This window comes from Peromyscus californicus, unplaced genomic scaffold (genome assembly GCF_007827085.1).
Source record: "Peromyscus californicus insignis strain IS unplaced genomic scaffold, ASM782708v3 Scaffold_11__1_contigs__length_118956290, whole genome shotgun sequence".
Taxonomy (NCBI): Eukaryota; Metazoa; Chordata; class Mammalia; order Rodentia; family Cricetidae; genus Peromyscus; species Peromyscus californicus.
Window position 1 is genome coordinate 56,701,533 of NW_026294402.1, and position 18,371 is coordinate 56,719,903.

The 18,371-nt window shown below is 40.1% G+C and overlaps 1 protein-coding gene across 4 annotated transcripts in view; it reads right to left on the reverse strand.

Annotated features, from left to right (window-relative positions):
* The window catches only part of Glce (glucuronic acid epimerase), a 71,211-nt gene that overhangs the window by 4,898 nt on the left and 47,942 nt on the right, over window positions 1–18,371 (reverse strand). Inside the window, exons 3-6 of one of the 4 annotated variants that reach the window (XM_052763193.1) lie at window positions 16,505–16,647; window positions 13,778–13,847; window positions 6,972–7,570; window positions 5,957–6,202 (exon numbers count right to left, since the gene is read on the reverse strand). In XM_052763193.1, the coding sequence (XP_052619153.1) occupies window positions 5,957–6,202; window positions 6,972–7,557 (832 nt within the window). In that variant the 5' untranslated portion in view covers window positions 7,558–7,570; window positions 13,778–13,847; window positions 16,505–16,647. The remainder of the gene's footprint in view (window positions 1–5,956; window positions 6,203–6,971; window positions 7,571–13,777; window positions 13,848–16,504; window positions 16,648–18,371) is intronic. The other 3 variants (XM_052763219.1, XM_052763209.1, XM_052763200.1) reach the window with 3 other exon arrangements.

Consider the following 18,371-nt stretch of genomic DNA (forward strand, 5'->3'; position numbering starts at 1 on the left):
CACATATAACACAAACACACACCCCACAAAAATAAACAATTCATACAGCACAACTTTAAACCATGAAGGGCAAAAGTGAACACCTTCTTCTGTGACCCTTGGCTGTCCTGGAACTCACTCTGTAGACCAGGCCGGCCTCAAACTCAGAGATCTGCCTGCCTCTGCCTCCCTAGTGCTGGGATCAAAGATGTGCGCCACCACCGCCTGATAGAACATCTTAATCTTTACTGGGCTTAAGTTTCCCAAACACACCCACACACAGGCTGTCATTTGGTCCTCATTCTTCTGAGGCTGGTAAAACATGGATTGCTTCTGCTTTAAAGGTGAAGACCCGCAGGCTTTGTAAGATCAAATGGCTACTAGTGGAGCAGGAAGTACGATCTAGGTCTCAGGGCCAATACAAAGACTGTGAGGAAGAGAAACGGCACTGGAAACAGATGCTCAAGAGAGTGTTCAGTGGAGGCTCCTTCCCTCAGACTTTTGCTTTCAGCAATCCTGGAGAGGAAATGCAGTGTCACAGGAGCAAGGTTCACATCAGCCTAGATATTGTTGGCTTGTGAAGTCAAGCCTCTCAACACTGGATTCCACCAGTACAGATACACATGGCCCAAGGCTCTTAGTGACTTCATTTGATGGAGCAGATAGTTATGGAAATTGTATCAAGAATGAGAACACACAGCAGACTTATGAATCAAATAATGCCCGGGCGACAGTTTAAAAATTGACCACAATAGTAAAATCTTAGTTCAGCAAAATCCATTTTATCTGTCAAAATGTCAGCATGCGTTCTGTCTCTAACTAGCACTTTCCTCCTTTCCAGTAAAAGGAAATCTGGAGCTGAGTTCAACTACCTGATACACTGTGGGATTCAGAACTGAAGTATGAATCATACAAGATTAAATTACACTCAACACAGCATACTATCCTGAGTCCTATTTTTTATCATTATTAAGTATTACATATGTTCTGGCAGACTGGTTAACAATGCCCCATCTTAGTCCAGATGAAGGCAAGCTGAAATCCATTTCCTCCCAGAATTCTGTTCTAATTTTTCACTTTATTTATAAAAATTGAATTAAGTGACATGGTTTAATCAATCCTTATTATGTCTTAATATACCAGATGAGTTGTTCAAAGGATTCAATAATGAATGAACCCTTAAAAAAGTCCGATTATTAATTTTTCTAAACCCTTCACACTAATAAAGGAGATTCTCCTGAGACACATTGGAGTGACAAAGAAGTCAGAGCCCTCAATCAATCAACAATTGGGGTCTTCCCAACAATTATACAAAACCAGTCTTCACTTTCCTTCTTCTGGCATATGTGGGGAGTTATATACCTGCCAGACTCCAGCAGGGTCAGGGTGGCAGCATGAGGGATGGTGTACACACAGACAAGACAGCAGATGAGATTCTGAGCTCCCACAGAACACTGTGCTGGCTGGAGACTCCTCCTTCCAGCCTACTAACCCAAGTTTCGACTCCCCAACCGTTTGGACTCCCACAAGCCCATGAACCATGCTTTCTGAGTAGTTCATCTCCAAGAGCTACTGGAAATTTCTGTTTGGTATACATGAACATGTATACATTAACAAGGGAGGACAAACATGCTGCCAGTTATTTTCTAGATCTGACACTAAAAGCACAAGTACCAAAACTATCATTACCACCACCACCACCACCACCACCAAACAGAAGAGTAAGACTACATCAAGCTATAAAGTGTAGCAATTATGAAAAGGCCAAAACAGGAGACAAAATCTCAATACTATAGCTCTGAAAAGGTGTTAATATCCAACAACATAGAAGGAACTCAAGAGAAAAAAATCAATTAATTAAAGAATATACAAAGGTCTGAACAGATATTTCCCCCAAAGTCACAAATAGCCAGCTACAGGGTGTATGCAAAGGTGTCCATCCCTTATCTCAAAGGAAGTACAAACAAAACCATAGCAAAATATCACCCACTATACCTTAGGGCTATCATGGAAAGCACAGGCACTGAGATATGGGGAGAAAGGATCCTTGTGCACTTCTGAGTGGGAATGTAAATTGGTGCTGCCATTGCAGCAATTTGAATAAAGGTCCCCCCACCCCCAAACTAAAACCAGGACTCCCAGGTGAACCAGGAATCCCACTTTGGATCCATACTTATCAAAGGAAATAAAATTAGTATCACAAAGAGATGTGTGGGTGAGAGATATCCTATGTTTATTGAAAAATTAGTGGAAATAGCCAACACATGGAAATAACCTGTGTGTGGTGATAGGTGAATGGATAATGTGGTGTGTTTGTAATTTCTAGTTGTAAAAGAGAAAGAAATCCTGCCATTTGAGAGCTAATGCTTAATGAAAGGCAGATACTGAAATGGAATTTCTACTATACTCTAATTACATTAAACATTACTAGTGATTAGTTAAGAAAGCTGAACTTACAGGAACAGACTGATGTATTTAGAAACTGGGAAATGGGGGACATGGGGAGGTGGAGGTCAAATACAAGCTTTCAGACACCTGATGCACAGCATGGCAAACTAGAGATAATACTGTATCACATGCTTTCTACACTCTTACCATTATATACGCTACCTCTATGAGGTGATGGATATGTAAATTATCTTTTGCTTTCATGTTTTTAAAAGATTTTTATTACTTTTAATTATGTATTTGTGTGGGGGTGTGTATGTAAGTGCAGATGCCATGGACACTAGAGGCATCAGATCCCCTGGAGAGGAGGTATAGGTAGTTGTGAGCCACCTGACATGGGTGCTGGATTCCAGCCCTGTGTAAACTACCACCTATCTTGATCCTGGTAACCAATTTACAACACGTATCTGCATCAAAGCATCATACTGTACATCTAAATATATACAAATTCACTTGTCAGTTACACTCAGTAAAGCTGGGAAAACAGAACAGTCTTCAAGTCAGTATCCTCACATAAAGCATAAGCTACCACCATTTATTCATCACTCATCAACAGATGTACTACATCAAATGAGAGACAGCCCTATTCAAACCTGGATGAACGCTAAGAGATGAGGGTCAGGCAGGGAAAAAGGAGGAAGGGGAGGCACTCAGCAGAAGCTGGGGGACACAGCTAAACAAGAGAGAGGAGGAAGAGAGAAGACGGAAGTGGAAGGAAAAGAATGCTTTGGGAAAATCAACTACAAGCATATGGGTCTACATCATTCAGTTTGAAAACTTAACGGACAGCCAGGCATGGTGGCACATGCCTGCGATTTCAGCACTGGGAAAGAAGTAGAAAGATCAAGAGTTCAAGGTAATCGCTTCCTCAACTACATAGTGAGTCTGAGGCCAGCTAAGGCTATTCTGAGACTCCATTTAAATCTACCCACCACTTCTCTCTCTCCCCATTCATCCATCCATCCATCCATCCATCCATCCATCCATCCATCCATCCATCCATCTCTATAGATATCTCTCTGTATCTAATTAGATTTTTAAAGGAAAATATTATTTAATAAATAAGTAAAAGTATGTGGCAGACTTATAAAACGGTCCCCACCACGTGTGTGTGTTGATTTTTTCCAGGCTGGGTCTCACTATGTAGTCCATGCTGCTCTGGAACTCATGTTCTTCCTGCTTCTGCTTCCTAAGTCTTGGGATCACAGGTGTTCTATTACATCTTACTCATACAATAGTTTTCTACTCAAAGCGATTTTGTTCCCTTTTGGGGGAAAAAAAAAACCTCCTTTGGGGAAAAGACCCAGAAAGAAAAATAATCTCTGGTTCTCCATAACCCCAGCTTACTTATATCTATGCTCTTAAGAACAAGTCTCAACTTCTCAGCAATGATGCTCTGGACTGTTTCCCACAAAACGGTATTTTCTAAACATTCTTCATGCCTCACAGCCATGTTTCAATGATGCCACCTTACTTCCTTGATTCTTACTCTCACATAGTTGCAATCATTCTCCCTCACCCTTACAGTACAGCTTCCTGAACACCCAGAATAACATGTGCATGCCACTCCTAGCTAGCAGACTTACCAACAGGGATCAACTATGAGTAGGTGTATTCTCCTAACAACATGGTTTTAACAGTTCTCTGTGTGCTTGAAATCACCTGAAAAAAGTGGTTTTCTCTCCAGCAACTGGCCACTGAATGAATGACAGGCTAAAGTGAAGATCCCTCATTAAAGGATGTGTGAATCTACTTTTGCATTCCTCAAGGCATCTAAAAGCATCAAGGAAATCTGTTGCTGTCAACAGGACAGAGACCATTCTAAGAAAACCCTCCAGAGACTCTAGGAGATCGGATGGAAGATACAATTTTCTACCAACATCTAGACAACACTATCAAAGCCAAATGAAACCCCTTGGGTTCACCCAAAACCAAATGTTCTTTTGCTTCATATAATAATTTCCTGCTACAATAACTTCCTAGGTATAAAACAACTATTCTTAAGCATTTCCTTGTAACTTCTCACCTAGCCATGGGAGGTGTTTTATAATAAGCAAAGCACCTATGTACCAGAGTATCACAAACATCATGGGAGAAAAGATGTTCTAGTCTCAATAAAACTAAAGGTTGTCCTTCTTTCCAAGGCATTAACATTCCTAAACGCATCACTCAAGGCCCTGCAGGATGAGTAGATTTGTATTCTGGCTTTCCAGGTCTGTCATCAATAAAGAACAAGGAGAAAATACAAAGGTCTTACCCTCTTTCTTCTCTTTTATTTACCTACTCCAGGTTGGAGGGAGGGGGAATGAATTCTGAACCTGACAACATTTCATTAGGCCTGAGGTGCTAAGATTATTTCATTGTCCTTTTAAGTAATGGACTCATTAATTCTCATGGATATTGATTAGTACAGGAAAATACATTACATCCTAATTAATGAAACTGTCTCAGTAAAAGGGAAATGTTGCATAAGGTTAATTTGATCTTATAAATTGTTTTATTAATGAAAATGGTTTTATATGAAGTTTCAGATAATTTAGTACATTAACAAAATTCAGTATGAGAGCAGGCCTATTTGGTAAAGCTATAATTTCTTGAAAAAAAAATGCTATTGGTTAAAAAATATGCAAAGGAAAGGATGGCTCTTGAAGTTAAAACAAAATTTAACCTAGGGCAGAATCACTTAAAACTTCAACTGTGCTATGCTGACATATAAGCCAAGGAAGACTGAGGATGTACTCCATGGTAGAATGCTTGTTTAGTATATACAAAGTCCTGGGTTAGATTCCAGTACCGAAGACGAAACCAAACCAAAGAACTTTATTTCAGGGTACACAGACCCCAAGAGGCACACAACAACTCTATCTACATGTTAATATCACTCTACAGCTTGGTTCTTCACACAGTAAATTAACTTCTTTTCATAACACTGTCTTTTTTTTTTTCAGCTGTCCCCTTTTGGAGGATTTCACTTAGATGACATCATTTATGCATGTAACATAAAGAAAAGGCTAGCTATTTGCTGGGGATGTCTTTATGTATGCTGTGAATGTGTTGCTATGATTGATTGATAAATAAAATGGTGATTGGCCAGTAGCCAGGCAGGAAGTATAGTACAGGCTAGGGATAAGCAGAGAGAATTCTGGGAAGTGTAAGGCTGAGTCAGGAGACTCTGCCAGCCGCTGCCCCCGCCATGAGAAGATGTAAAGATACCGGTAAGCCACGAGCCATGTGGCAAGGTATAGATTTATAGAAATGGGCTAATTTAGGATGTAAGATCTAGCTAGCAAGAAGCCTGAGCCATTAGGCCATACAGTTTTAATTAATATAAGCCTCTGTGTGTTTACTTGGGTCCAAGGGGCTGCAGGAATGGCAGGTGAGAGAGATTTGTCCTGACCATGGGCCAGGTGGGACACAGGAAAACCCCAGTTACAGCTATTATGTTTTTAAAAACCATTAAAAAATTTAAAGGTGCACCAGTTTGTTATATGTCAATTTAAATGTAAGACACATATAGTCTGAAACTCACCTGGAGCAATAAACTGTTTAACATTGGTGGATCTAGACTTGTCAGCCACACTTGCCATGAAGCAGCCCTTGGGCACGGTCCATTCAGTAGGTCTGACATTTCTGTCCCTGTCTTCTGCTGTCTCGTATACCTCTATGTGAGGGGGTTTCTCGGTTAGATTTTTGCTGTAATGACTTAGCCCATACTGTGCAATCTGGATTGGGTAGAAATAGCCTTGAGGTCCCCATTGTGTAGATAATGGCACACCTATAAAAAACAAACAACGAATCACTAAACCCAGACATTGAGGAGCCATTCTCTTCACTGTTGCATATCTGAGGAATGTTTTAGGGTTATCCACAACTTGAAGCTTTTTTTCTGCTTTCATGCTGTGTATTGTTCTACTGATCAATCTTGATTCTTACACCAACTGTACATTATTGTGCATCTTTGTAATCAATCATTTTTTTAAAAAGATCATACATATATAAACATCTTTTATTAAATGATGAAATATTTAACTTTGGGGGATTATACCTTGGAAAAGGAGTATAGGTGTTAGAAAGCTTACCTGCAGCCTGGGTCTCTTGCCTGTCTAGTCCGTCTATTAGTACAATTTTTATATATGTGTGTGTGTGTGTGTGTGTGTGTTTCTGTGATAGCAGGGACTGAACTCTTGGCCTTGCACATGTTAGGCAAATGCTGTATCACTGAGCCACATCCCTGGTTCAGTAACTATACTGTTTTGAAGCACAATTTCTGGAGATTGGTGCCTTGACCTCATTGATGAGACTCTGAGGCAGGTTAATGGAATAATCTTATTTATTCAGTCTGGTCTTATTGCTGCCCTTAAATCACACCAACTGAAAAGCTTCAATAGGTTTACACTTCGCATGTTTCTTCTTGCAAGACAGAGCAACAATGAAAGGTCTCTTCCCATTAAGCTATATAGTGGCTATGTAACTAACATCTTCAGATTTTTAGTCCTTAATACAATCAAGCTAGAAAAACTCAAGTATAGTGAACAGATACCAACCTTCAACTCCACTTATACACTTGACTCTGTCTCGGACTTCCACATTGTAGCCTTCAAAGGACATAAACACACCGTCAGGGTGGTAAGGGGCTCTCTGTGCATAGACTTTGGAATAGCTATGAGAGAATTCAAATCGATCATAGCCATCATACTGGACCACTTTTCCGTAAACGTCAAAGTATTTCTCTACCCAAGTGAATGGAAGAAAAACTTCATTGCCCTCTCGTCTCCCTTTGATTGTGTGTTCATCATTGATGAGGCAGTCAATCTCCTCATATTTGAGCCCCAACACCTTGCTTCCCCCATTGCTACTGAAGCCCCCGACGATAGGGGGTGCCTTCTGTTGCTCCTGAGGAAATGCCTCCTCTGGCTGATGCTTGGCTATGTGGTTGGCATAGTGGTTACTTTCGGATGCTGCTGTCCTTTTTTCTAATCCATCTACTCTGAATCCACTGCTCAAGTGCCGAGGAAACTGGATTGCTTTGTCGCTGGAACATTTATTCCACAAAAGTACTGTGACCAAGGTAAATAGCGCACAGATGATAATCAAAGTCTTATAGTTGACCCGAGCTGCCAAACAACGCATATTCAGACCATACCTATGGAGGCAAGAAGAAAAATGACACAGAGTCATTACTGGTGTTTCATAGGTAAGTTTGCTTCATTTAAAATATATTTATTCAGCCGGGCGGTGGTGGCGCACGCCTTTAATCCCAGCACTCGGGAGGCAGAGGCAGGCGGATCTCTGTGAGTTCGAGGCCAGCCTGGTCTACAGAGCGAGATCCAGGAAAGGCGCAAAGCTACACAGAGAAACCCTGTCTCGAAAAACCAAAAAAAAAAAAAAAAAAATTTATTCAATGTGCACATCAGGACATTTTATCAAATGCATGTAATCTGGTCATATTTAAAACTATGACCCAAACTTTCCAGTATAGGCAAAGGTGAGAGGCAAACTGCTCTGTTAGCATAATCCTCTAAAGCATAGATGCCCGAATTTTCACTCTGTTACTTCATGAAATTCCTTACTGTGCTCCTTATTTGTAAAGTAGTTAGAGTGTTTCCATCCTAGTACTTGTAGTAGCTGTCTGAGAAAACAACAAAACGTAACATCTTTGCAGCTCTTAGCTCTTTCCTGTTCCCCTCAGTCTGCTCTGAGTCTCTTGCTTCTCTGCCCAACATGCTGACAGGCCTTACAGTCTCAGTCTGCATGGTTCCTCATCTCTGTTCATTCCTGAGTGAGCTCTCCCAGGCCTCAGGCCTTAATAGGAACTTGAATGCTGATCATCCCCAAATTCTCTATCTAGGCTAGATTTTCTTTCTAACTACGTAATGTATGTATGTAGTTACAAAGAAAATGTATATAACTAAAGATGCCAGTTACTTGGGTTGGCTCTTGGAGGTGTGTGTGTGTGTGTGTGTGTGTGTGTGTGTGTGTGTGTGTGTGTGTGTGTGTGTATTTGGCTTTCTAAGTAACTGGCATCTTTACTTAGAAAGCCAAATAAGCACTGTAATACTCTCAACAGCTTCATTCTGATCTTCTCCCTCAATCCGCTCACCCTTCTATCAGTTAGAATAAAAAACTTTGATTCCTATGTTGCTCACTTGGGATCTAACTGACCAACTTCACTACTGCCACCATGGCGGAGCCATGGTCATTTTTCAGACGTAGCACTTCAGCACTGGCCAAACTGGCCCCTACCCATACCTGGCACTCCACCCCCAAGTCTGTTCTAAACACAGAAGTCAGAATACTTTTAAATTTAAGCCAGATACACTGGGCGGTGTGCTGTGGGATGTCTTTCTGTACACTGTGAATATGTGTTGCTCTGATTGGTTGATAAATAAAGCTGCATTGGCCTATGGTAGGGCAGGAGCCAGGAGAGAAAACTCAAGGGAGTGAAAGGAGAAAGAGTAAGAGGAGACATCAAACCACTGTCAAAGGAGTAACATGTAATGGGCGCAGGTAAAGCCACAGAACACGTGGCGATACACAGATTAACAGCAATGGGTTAATTTAAGATGAAAGAGCTAGTTAGCCAGAAGCCTGAGCCATAGGCCATACAGTTTGTAAATAATATAAGCCTCTGTGTGTTTACTGGGGACCAAGCAGCTGCAGGAAGCAGGTGGGAGAGATTCGTCTGACCCTGGGGTGGGCAGGAGCGGAGAAACTTCCAGCTATAGCAGTGGTGGCACACACCTTTAATTCGCTCTTGGGAGGCAGAGGTAGGCGGATCTCTGTGAGTTCAAGGCCAGCCTGGTCTGCAGAGCGAGTTCCAGGACAGCCAGGGATACAGAGAACCATGTCTTGAAACAGAAGAAGAAAAAAAAAAAGGTAAGCCAGATAATGTCACTCCAGTACTGAAGGGAGCAGACACTGATGCTGCTGGGCCTGCTGGCCATATGGCACACCAGCCAGCTATGATGATGTGTCGGGTCATTGGGGAACATGAGAAATTATGTGTTGGTTCTATGGGTGATGTATGGAACACTTGAGATTGCTAAGAGTAAAGGTTGTAAAGCATAATTTATGTTTGCCACAGTCACTCTGTAACTTTAATGTGCAGTGTGATTCCACAATTATTTATATTGTTTGTAATCTCTTCTCACTTTGCCCGCAATATACCTTTTTAGGCAGTATAAAAAGAGCAAATGGGCCGGGCGGTGGTGGCGCACGCCTTTAATCCCAGCACTCGGGAGGCAGAGCCAGGCGGATCTCTGTGAGTTCGAGGCCAGCCTGGGCTACCAAGTGAGTTCCAGGAAAAGGCGCAAAGCTACACAGAGAAACCCTGTCTCGAAAAACCAAAAAAAAAAAAAAAAAAAAAAAAAAAAAGAGCAAATGCTCAAATGAGAATATTTTGTGAAAAATTAAATGATGAATTTCAGTTAAAGAAGCTAATGGTGGCCGGGCGGTGGTAGTGCATGCCTTTAATCCCAGTGCTTGGGAGACAGCAGCAGGTAGATCTCTGTGAGTTCGAGCCCAGCCTGGTCTACAGAGCTTGATCCAGGACAGGCACCAAAACTACACAGAGAAACTCTGTCTCAAAAAACCAAAAAAAAAAAAAAAAAAAAAAAAAAGAAAAGAAAAAAAGAAACCTCAAAAACCAAAAACCAAAACAAAAAAACAAAAAAACCCAAACCAAAACAAAACAAAGAGAAGCTAATGGTGAACATAATAACCCACTCACTTCTTCCAATTCTAAGAGAAGGTAAACTTAAAGCCACCGAATGCCTAAAATCAATTCATCAACTCCAACACCTTTTTTTTTTTTTTTTTTGGTTTAAGGTTTATTTTTAATTATGTGTAAGTGTTTGTGTGGGTTGGGTACATGAGTGTGGGCACCCTCAGAGGCCAGATGTGTCTGGTTCCCTGCAGCTGGAGCTACAGGTGGTTGTGAGCCACCCGATATGGGTGATGGGAATTGTCCTCTGGAAGAGCTCATAATGACTGAGCCATCTCTCTAGACCTTCTGCTCCCACTCTGAACAGTCTGGTAAGATGCAGACTGTGTTCAGATTAGCTTCAAAGTTTCAGGGCAGTACTGCACTGTCCCGTCCACCCCCACCAGCGCCGAGACTGGGTTTCTCTGTGTAGTTTTTGGTGCCTGTTCTGAATTTCCCCTCTGTAGACCAGGCTGGCCTAGAACTCACAGACATCTGCCTGGCTCTGCCCACCCCCGAGTGCTGAGATTAAAGGCGTGTGCCACCACTGCCCTGTACTGTCTTAATATAGTTATGGGTTACTGGTAAGGTCTGAATGCAGACTGATACCTGACACTATGACTTCATTAAGGAGTTTTGTTTGTCTCATGAATTCTACAGTTTTGAAAGGACAGCATGCTGGCTAACTATTTCTGTATCAACCCCACAGTGTATCCTCCTGTGGCTTAACAGAAAAAGTACTGTCTTTGTGGCTCTCTACATGTTACAGAGTTCCTTTTTAAAAATAAAATTTCTGTGATTATTTGTTTTTTCCATTGACATTTTTTCCTGGATATCTTGTCTCTTATTCCTGCCATTAAGTTTTCCTCATTTGCCTGGTGACCACATATTAGATTCTCTCACTTACTGTAAAGATGGTCTGCTTTTTGGGTAGACTGAACTTCAGTCCAGAGTGGACTGAAGAGAGAGCTCTGTATGGGCCAGGCAGATGCTAACAGGAATACTCCTCTAGGTGAGAACAGGAAGGCAGCGGGCAATTTAACTATCAGAACAAAGATGGCTTTGGAAACTTAGCCATTTCCAATGTCTGTATAGAAAACCTGTCTGTTGTTTCACCTGGGATTAATGCCAGTAATCCACAGTCCAAGTGAGGTGAAGTCTGGAGGGTGAGCAGAAGGTGCAGTTGTGCCTTCTGGGACCAAACCAAGGTCTGCTCAACTGCCATCCTTTGGCAGTCCTCCTGGTCACTTAAGCCTCTTCACTTCCTGTTTCTAGGTATTTTATTTCAGTGGAACATTAAATAGAAGAAGAGGCAAAGATCTGTTTGTACCCTGAAAATATACACAGAATTTAGAACCTGGGAATGTCATATAAATTGAATATCTGAAATGTTTGAGACAAGAGGGTTTGGATCTTTTCTGGTCTTTGGATTTCTGCATGTATGTAATATCTTGGAAATAGGACTCAAATCTAATCACAAAATTCATTAGTATTTTGTATACATGCCAAGCCTGAAAATGAATTTTATATACTTTAAAAATGTATATAAATGTATTTATCTTATGTGTGTTTGTGACCACATGTGTGCTGGTACTCTTGGAGACCACAAGACAGTATTGGACCCCTGGAACTACAACCGGTTGGGGGCTGCTCGATGTGGTTGTTGGGAAGCCAAACCAGGTCCTCTGCAAGAGCAGCAATGCTTATAACTGCTTAGCCAGCTTTCCAGTTCCAAATTTTATATAGTATTTTTGATGATTTTGTGTAAGAGGTAGTTTCATGCTGTGGAATTTTCCACTTGTGGCATCAAATCAGTGTTCAGAAAATTTGGGTCTGGGAGATATTTAATATTTCTTTTTGTATTAGAAATATTCAATCTGATAATGTTTCATCATTTATATCATTACTATGATTTAAAATAAAATAGCACGAAGTATGGTACAAGCAATCTGTCAAAGATCATATATTTATAAATAAAAGATTTCCTTAAGTTGTAATACAGTCAAACTGAACGAAAACACCTATATGTTTTCATTTATATAATGTATCAACTATGCTTGGCATTTTGATCACTAAAAGGGAAATATCGGGTGTGCAAAGCAGCTCTCTCCATGCAAGCTTGACAAACTCAGGTAATGGTGGAAAGCGAGGACTGACTCCATAGTTGTCCTCTGATCTCCAGGATTATACTCCAACCCCAACATCATAGCACACACAATAATAATAAAATTTAAACATAAAAATATAAAGCTCTTTGTTATATCTGTGAGGAGTATCTTTCCTCTTCTACCCAAATATGAGTAACTATTTATAGAACAACACTACCTTTATGACAAGGCACATAATGGAAAAACCAAAACACCATATTTTAACACACTTTTAATAACCTTAATATCAAGATTTATAATTGACAACGTTTCTTACTAAAAAAAAATGGGACTTCTTAGAGAAATGAATGATTCTAGGTGTGGAATCATGACAGACAACAAATAAACTTTCAAAATAAATGGAATCATAATCCATGGGCAAAAAAGCTGTAGATGCTGGGTATAGTGGTAAGTGTCCAAAATCCCAGCACTCTGGAGGCTAAAACAAGATTTCTGAGTTTGAGGCTAGCTTGGGCTACACAGCAAGATCCGGGTTAGAAAAAAAGTTAAGAAGGTATTAGATCAACATTGGAAAAAAACATTGATAACTGTTAAATCTGACAAACAGACATATTGTATACTAAGTTACATTCTTACATGTTTAAACATTTCCACCATTTAAAAAATACAGTGTTGTGCAGCTAAAAGACATAGTGGTCAGCTCAAAAGTTCCTCTTTCCTATATGCTAAAAATTGTGAAAACTGCCAGTGGTGGTGGCACACGCTTTTAATCCCAGCACTCAGGAGGCAGAGGCAGGAGGATCTTTGTGAGTTCAAGAGAGTTAGTTCTAGGATAGAACAGCCAAGGGTACACAGAGAAACCCTATCTCAAAACAAACAAACAAATAAACAAAACAAAACAAATTGTGAGAATTACATCTGGCTAGTTAAAACACCAGAGTCAATAATAACTCATAAGTATCAACACTATTCAAAAAGGAGAAAGCCAGACATCCTCCCCCAAAAAAACCTCACACAAAAAAAAACCCGGCCATCTTCTAAAATGGTGAAAATCAGTAACTTTGAGAACTATATTTCAGAATGAACCAACAGCCCCAGTCAACGAAGTTTTCTTCCTTGAAGGCCAGTTAGTATTGTAGAGGAGAAACATCAGGAAATCAGCATTATGTAATCCTTCACGAAATGATAATTGTAGGCCGTTTATGAAGGTATGACTGCTATGACCTGTTTTCTTATTAACAAAAAAAAAGAAAGAAAAGAGAAGAAGAAGAAGAGGAGGAGGAGGAAGAGGAAGAAAGCAGGTGGTGGTGGCTTACACCTTTAATTCCAGGACTTGGGAGGCAGAGACAGGCGGATCTCTGAGAGTGAGAGCCAGCCTGGTCTACAAAATGCATTACAGAACAGCTAGGGCTACACAGAGAAGCCCTGTCTCGAAAAACCAAAACCAAACCCAAAACAAACAAATAAACAAAAAAACCCTATCAAGCAATTAGATTTCTTATCATTCCTAGGTAATGAGAAGAAACAGATCAATACATACTCAAGTGGACTGGTTAAGCATTTAGTCTCCAGTTACTAGGCAGCAGGTAAGAAAGGCACTATCCATGTACCTAGAGGGCAGACCAAAGGGCATCATCAGAATAATGCTATGATAGGAGCACTAAAAGTTAGGAAGAATGTGCTCTGAACTAAGAGAAAGAAGCCCTCAGTCCCCGTTGAATTTTGCAAGGGGACTAGGAACACTTCAAGACCGGAAGTAATCAGCAGAAAGTGACTCAAGTCAGGCATGCTTTTAATCAGATCTGCACTTGCACTTGTCTTCCCCCTCCTGACACTCTTTTTCCCTAGTATCTAATGGCTCACTTCTTACTTCATTTGAGCCACTGCTCGGATGTCAATTCATAGAAAGGCCTCAATGAGTACCAGCCCATGTAAAAGAGCAATCTTTTTTTCTTTTATTTTTTTTATTGATTTACTTATTTATACAGTGCTCTGTCTGCATGTTTGCCTGCAGGCCAGAAGAGGGCACCAGATCTCATTACAGATGTTTGTGAGCCACCATGTGGTTGCTGGGAATTGAACTTAGGTCCTCTGGAAGAGCAGTCAGTGCTCTTAACCACTGAGCCATCTCTCCAGCCCGTAAAAGAGCAATCTTACCCATCATTCTCTAGCTCCTTACTCAGTCTGACACATTACATACTCAGATTACTATCCATCTCCAACCCACTACTGCATTCCCAGTGCCTAGGACTGTATCTGATCCAAAGGAGGTCTTGATTAAAGATTTGTTAAATAAATAAGAATTGTTTAAAGTGCAAATTAAAACCACAGGTATTCAAACCAGGCAGTTATGTTTTCTTTACTGTATTTGGATGTCTGAAAACTATAAAACAAATAGAAATGAATATAAGTAACATAACAGAATACACTGAGATGTATCTTGGTCAATTCTTTAAAACAGATTTACAATTTAATTACTGTTGTTTACTGCTTGATCAACTAAAGATTTAAACTATATAGTCAATTGGTTAAATATCCAATGATGGATTTTAATTTTAAAAAGAACTAATATTTTGGGAGATTAAGATCATTCTAGAAATGTAAACAAGAAGAACACACCAGGAATGGCTCACAGTAGGACAAAAGTAAGCTATGCTAGCCCACTTAACTTTTTAGTAAACAAGTTAAATGATCTCTGATACAAGTAGCTGATAATGCTTCAAATATGATTACATTTCTAATGCAGATTGGTGGTGCAGGCTGTAACCCAGCACTTGGAAGGCTGAATATAACTGATAGTTCCAGGCCAGTCTGGACAAGGCTCACACTTGTCTGCCCCATTTTACAAATGATGAGCCTGAAGTTTGGTGATGTTAAGTAGTCACTGAAGACACGATTCTTTGATGGCTCACATAACTAGTATAAGAAAGGGATCTGACATCAGCTGTCAAGACTATATCATGGAAACTAAACTTACATGTTAACAGGTCTTTCTTTCTTCTTCCTTTTTTTTTTTCTCCCCCCCACCCCTTTTTGATGGCCGGGAAGTCATTATTTAGAACAGGCTGGCCTTGAACTCACAGAGACTATCTGCTTCTGCCTCTAGGAGGGCTGGGATTAAGGATTAAAGGCATGTCCCACCACTCGTAGCTCTTTTTAGACAAGGTCGAATTCTGTCCCCAAACCAATTGTTCATGTACATATAAATACAATATAACTGTAAGAAAGACCTAAGGTGAGTCTCTGCTTTGGTGTGTTTGCTTGTTTCTTTCCTTGCCTGGATGCATCATAAGGATTTTTAATCTTTTATGATGGTGATTTTAATATAGGAAAAAACATAATTTCACCACAATAGGCTTGTCTGTCTGATTATTAAGTGTCCCAGGTGTTTGAGAATGAGCCTGTTTGAATTATAATCAGGTAATCCTTCATCTTTTCCCCTTAGTGTCTAATAGTAAATAGATCTCTTCAACTTGCTCTGGTCTCCTCTAGAATAGAAATTCTATGTTTTAGATCTCTTTATTCTTTACTTTCTTCAAATCTTTTACATCTCTTTTCATTTGCACTTTGGGAAAGCTTCTTAAATTTGTATTCTATATCATGCATTCAATTTTCTAATGTATTCTCTATTCTGGTGCAGTTTAATTTGGCTACTGCATAATTCAATTTCTACTCTACTGCTTATTTTAATACTTTTTTTTTAGTTTCCATCCTGTCGTCCTTATTTTATCCACACCCTTTGGATTTATGACTTTCTATTAGCTAGTGCTCTTCTTTTCAGCCCAGCCTCACTGCTTTGTGAATTCATTTTCAACATCCATGATCGCTACGATTTCTCAAACCTGCAAGCACAAGAAACGCTTTCCAAAATTTCTGTGAAGTAAACTCTTATACAGGGTATATATATGCTTTTGCTGCTATGGAGAAAACCAGCTGGAAGTGAGCTGGAAGCGTCCTTCCTGCCAGCTAGCTTTCACAATCTCAGACGGGGCTATGTAGGCTGCCAGGAGAGAAAAGACATCCATGAACTTACCTAGCTGTGAATCCTATGATCTACAAGACCAACCTGCCAGGCAAGATATACTGTTAGGGAAGTCATCAACTGCTATTAGATTTGAGACCTATCCCACAGGAAGGAATCCATCTCTGATATTATACACCTGGTTAAAAACCCATGGTGGGGAAGATCACAGGCCCTAATGGGTAAGCTGAATGTTGCTGATCGGCTAAACTGACATTGTGTCAATTCTAATACTGATGTGCATACCCACAGACTGCTACTCTCAGCCTTAATCAGAGGAGACTCTTTCCAGGGGATGTTGGTGAATGTAGACTCATGGCTGTATATGACGCTGGTAGGTATAGCTGAGTATTCATTCCTTCTCGAATACCTCTAAGAATCAGGAAGCACTGTGGAAGAGAAATGTAAAGAATTTAAGAGCCAGAAGACAGGAAGAAGAGCTAGGACTGTTATCTTCTAGACAAAACACAGCCATTGCCACCGAGAACTCACAGCAACGGCAGATGCCAACACTGGGTTTGCACAAGAATGGGCCTGATAGCTGGCAATAAGACGTCAGTTGTTCTCAACTCACAGGAATTGCCTATCAGATACCCTGTCCATCAGGTATTTACATTACAGTAGCAAAATTACAGTTATGAAGTAGGAACAAAATAATTTTATGGTTGGGGGTCACCACAACATGAGGAACTGTATTACAGGGTCATAGCATTACGAAGGTTGAAAACTTTGGCATAAATGAAGGAGGAACTCTGGGGTCTCTACTCTTCAACTGCTGGACTATTGCTACTGACAGATTCATGGAGAGGGATAATTCTGCCTTCAGTTATGAATGCACTGATAACTCCACCAGGCACCAATGGATAATTCCAATCTAATAATCACAGACTGCCTTGATTTAACTAAATGGGTCATAAAACAAAACATCATGAATCTGGGAAAGGGGCTGATAGGGATGGGGAGAAGATAAGGCAAGGCTGGGAGAGAGTAATCAGAATGTATTATATATATGCATAAAGCTGTCAACAAAATAAATCCATTAAAAGTCTATGTTTTGCCTTGTATTGTTTTTTTGGTTTTGGAATGGTTGCAGAATCTCATCTCCAGTATTTCCTATAAATCAGCAGCTAGATCTAGAGGCTTGATAAAAGTAGGGTTTGCTTTGTTCAACAGGAATATTTCATGATAGAGGTGTGAAATTTATCCAGGGTGTATACAATGTGGAACTATCTCTATGATACTAAAATTAATCTGTGTGTTCAGGTGCTGCCAGCCTAACACAGTCATTAAAGAATTCTCCATTAGCAATTCACCTAACAACTCATCAGCCCTTCTGTATTAGTCAGAACACTTTAGAAAAAACCTTGCCCTTACCAACTCTTGCTTAGCCTGAAAGTATAGTTGTACAAGAAAGTAATTACTGTTTTTTTATTTAGCAATTGTCAAAATAATGAATTGATTCCTTAATAACATCTAAGTATGAACCAAAAACATTTAAAAACAACACATAAGCTCAGAGTTTTACCATATTTGATGAATTTCAATTTACTGTAGTTACTGGTGTTTAATGCTCAAGATATTCTAACTTTAGCCATTGCCAATCTCTTAAAATTGACTCCTCAGTCCTTTTGATAGCTCCTCTGTTATTTCCCATGACAAGACATCCTAGGTTCATCATGTACACTTGCTGCCTAAGACCTGAAACAGCCATTGTTTTCAAGTTCTGGTTCCTTTCAGTGTGAATATCTAGTGTTCAGTTGAAACTTCTTGACATTTCAGTATTTCAGACATATAGTACTGTTCTGGGCTTCTAGTGCTGGTTTCATGTCAAGGTTCTTAGAGGTGGAGTTAGAGGGAATCAGACACCTATGCCTGTGAGGACTGGGTTATGCTGTTAGAAATAGACACCATATGTTCCAGCCATTGTTACTTTTTACTCACATTAAAAAAACCCAGAAGGAGGCAGTCTGAAGCTTTGAACGCAGCTACATGCTCATCAAGGACATAGCCACTTTTAATCTTTTTCTATCAACCTATGACCCAAGAAAGCTAGGAAAGCCTCAGCTTTATGTCTGCATTACAGCCCAGGAAGCAGCAGAAAGGCCCAAGGGCA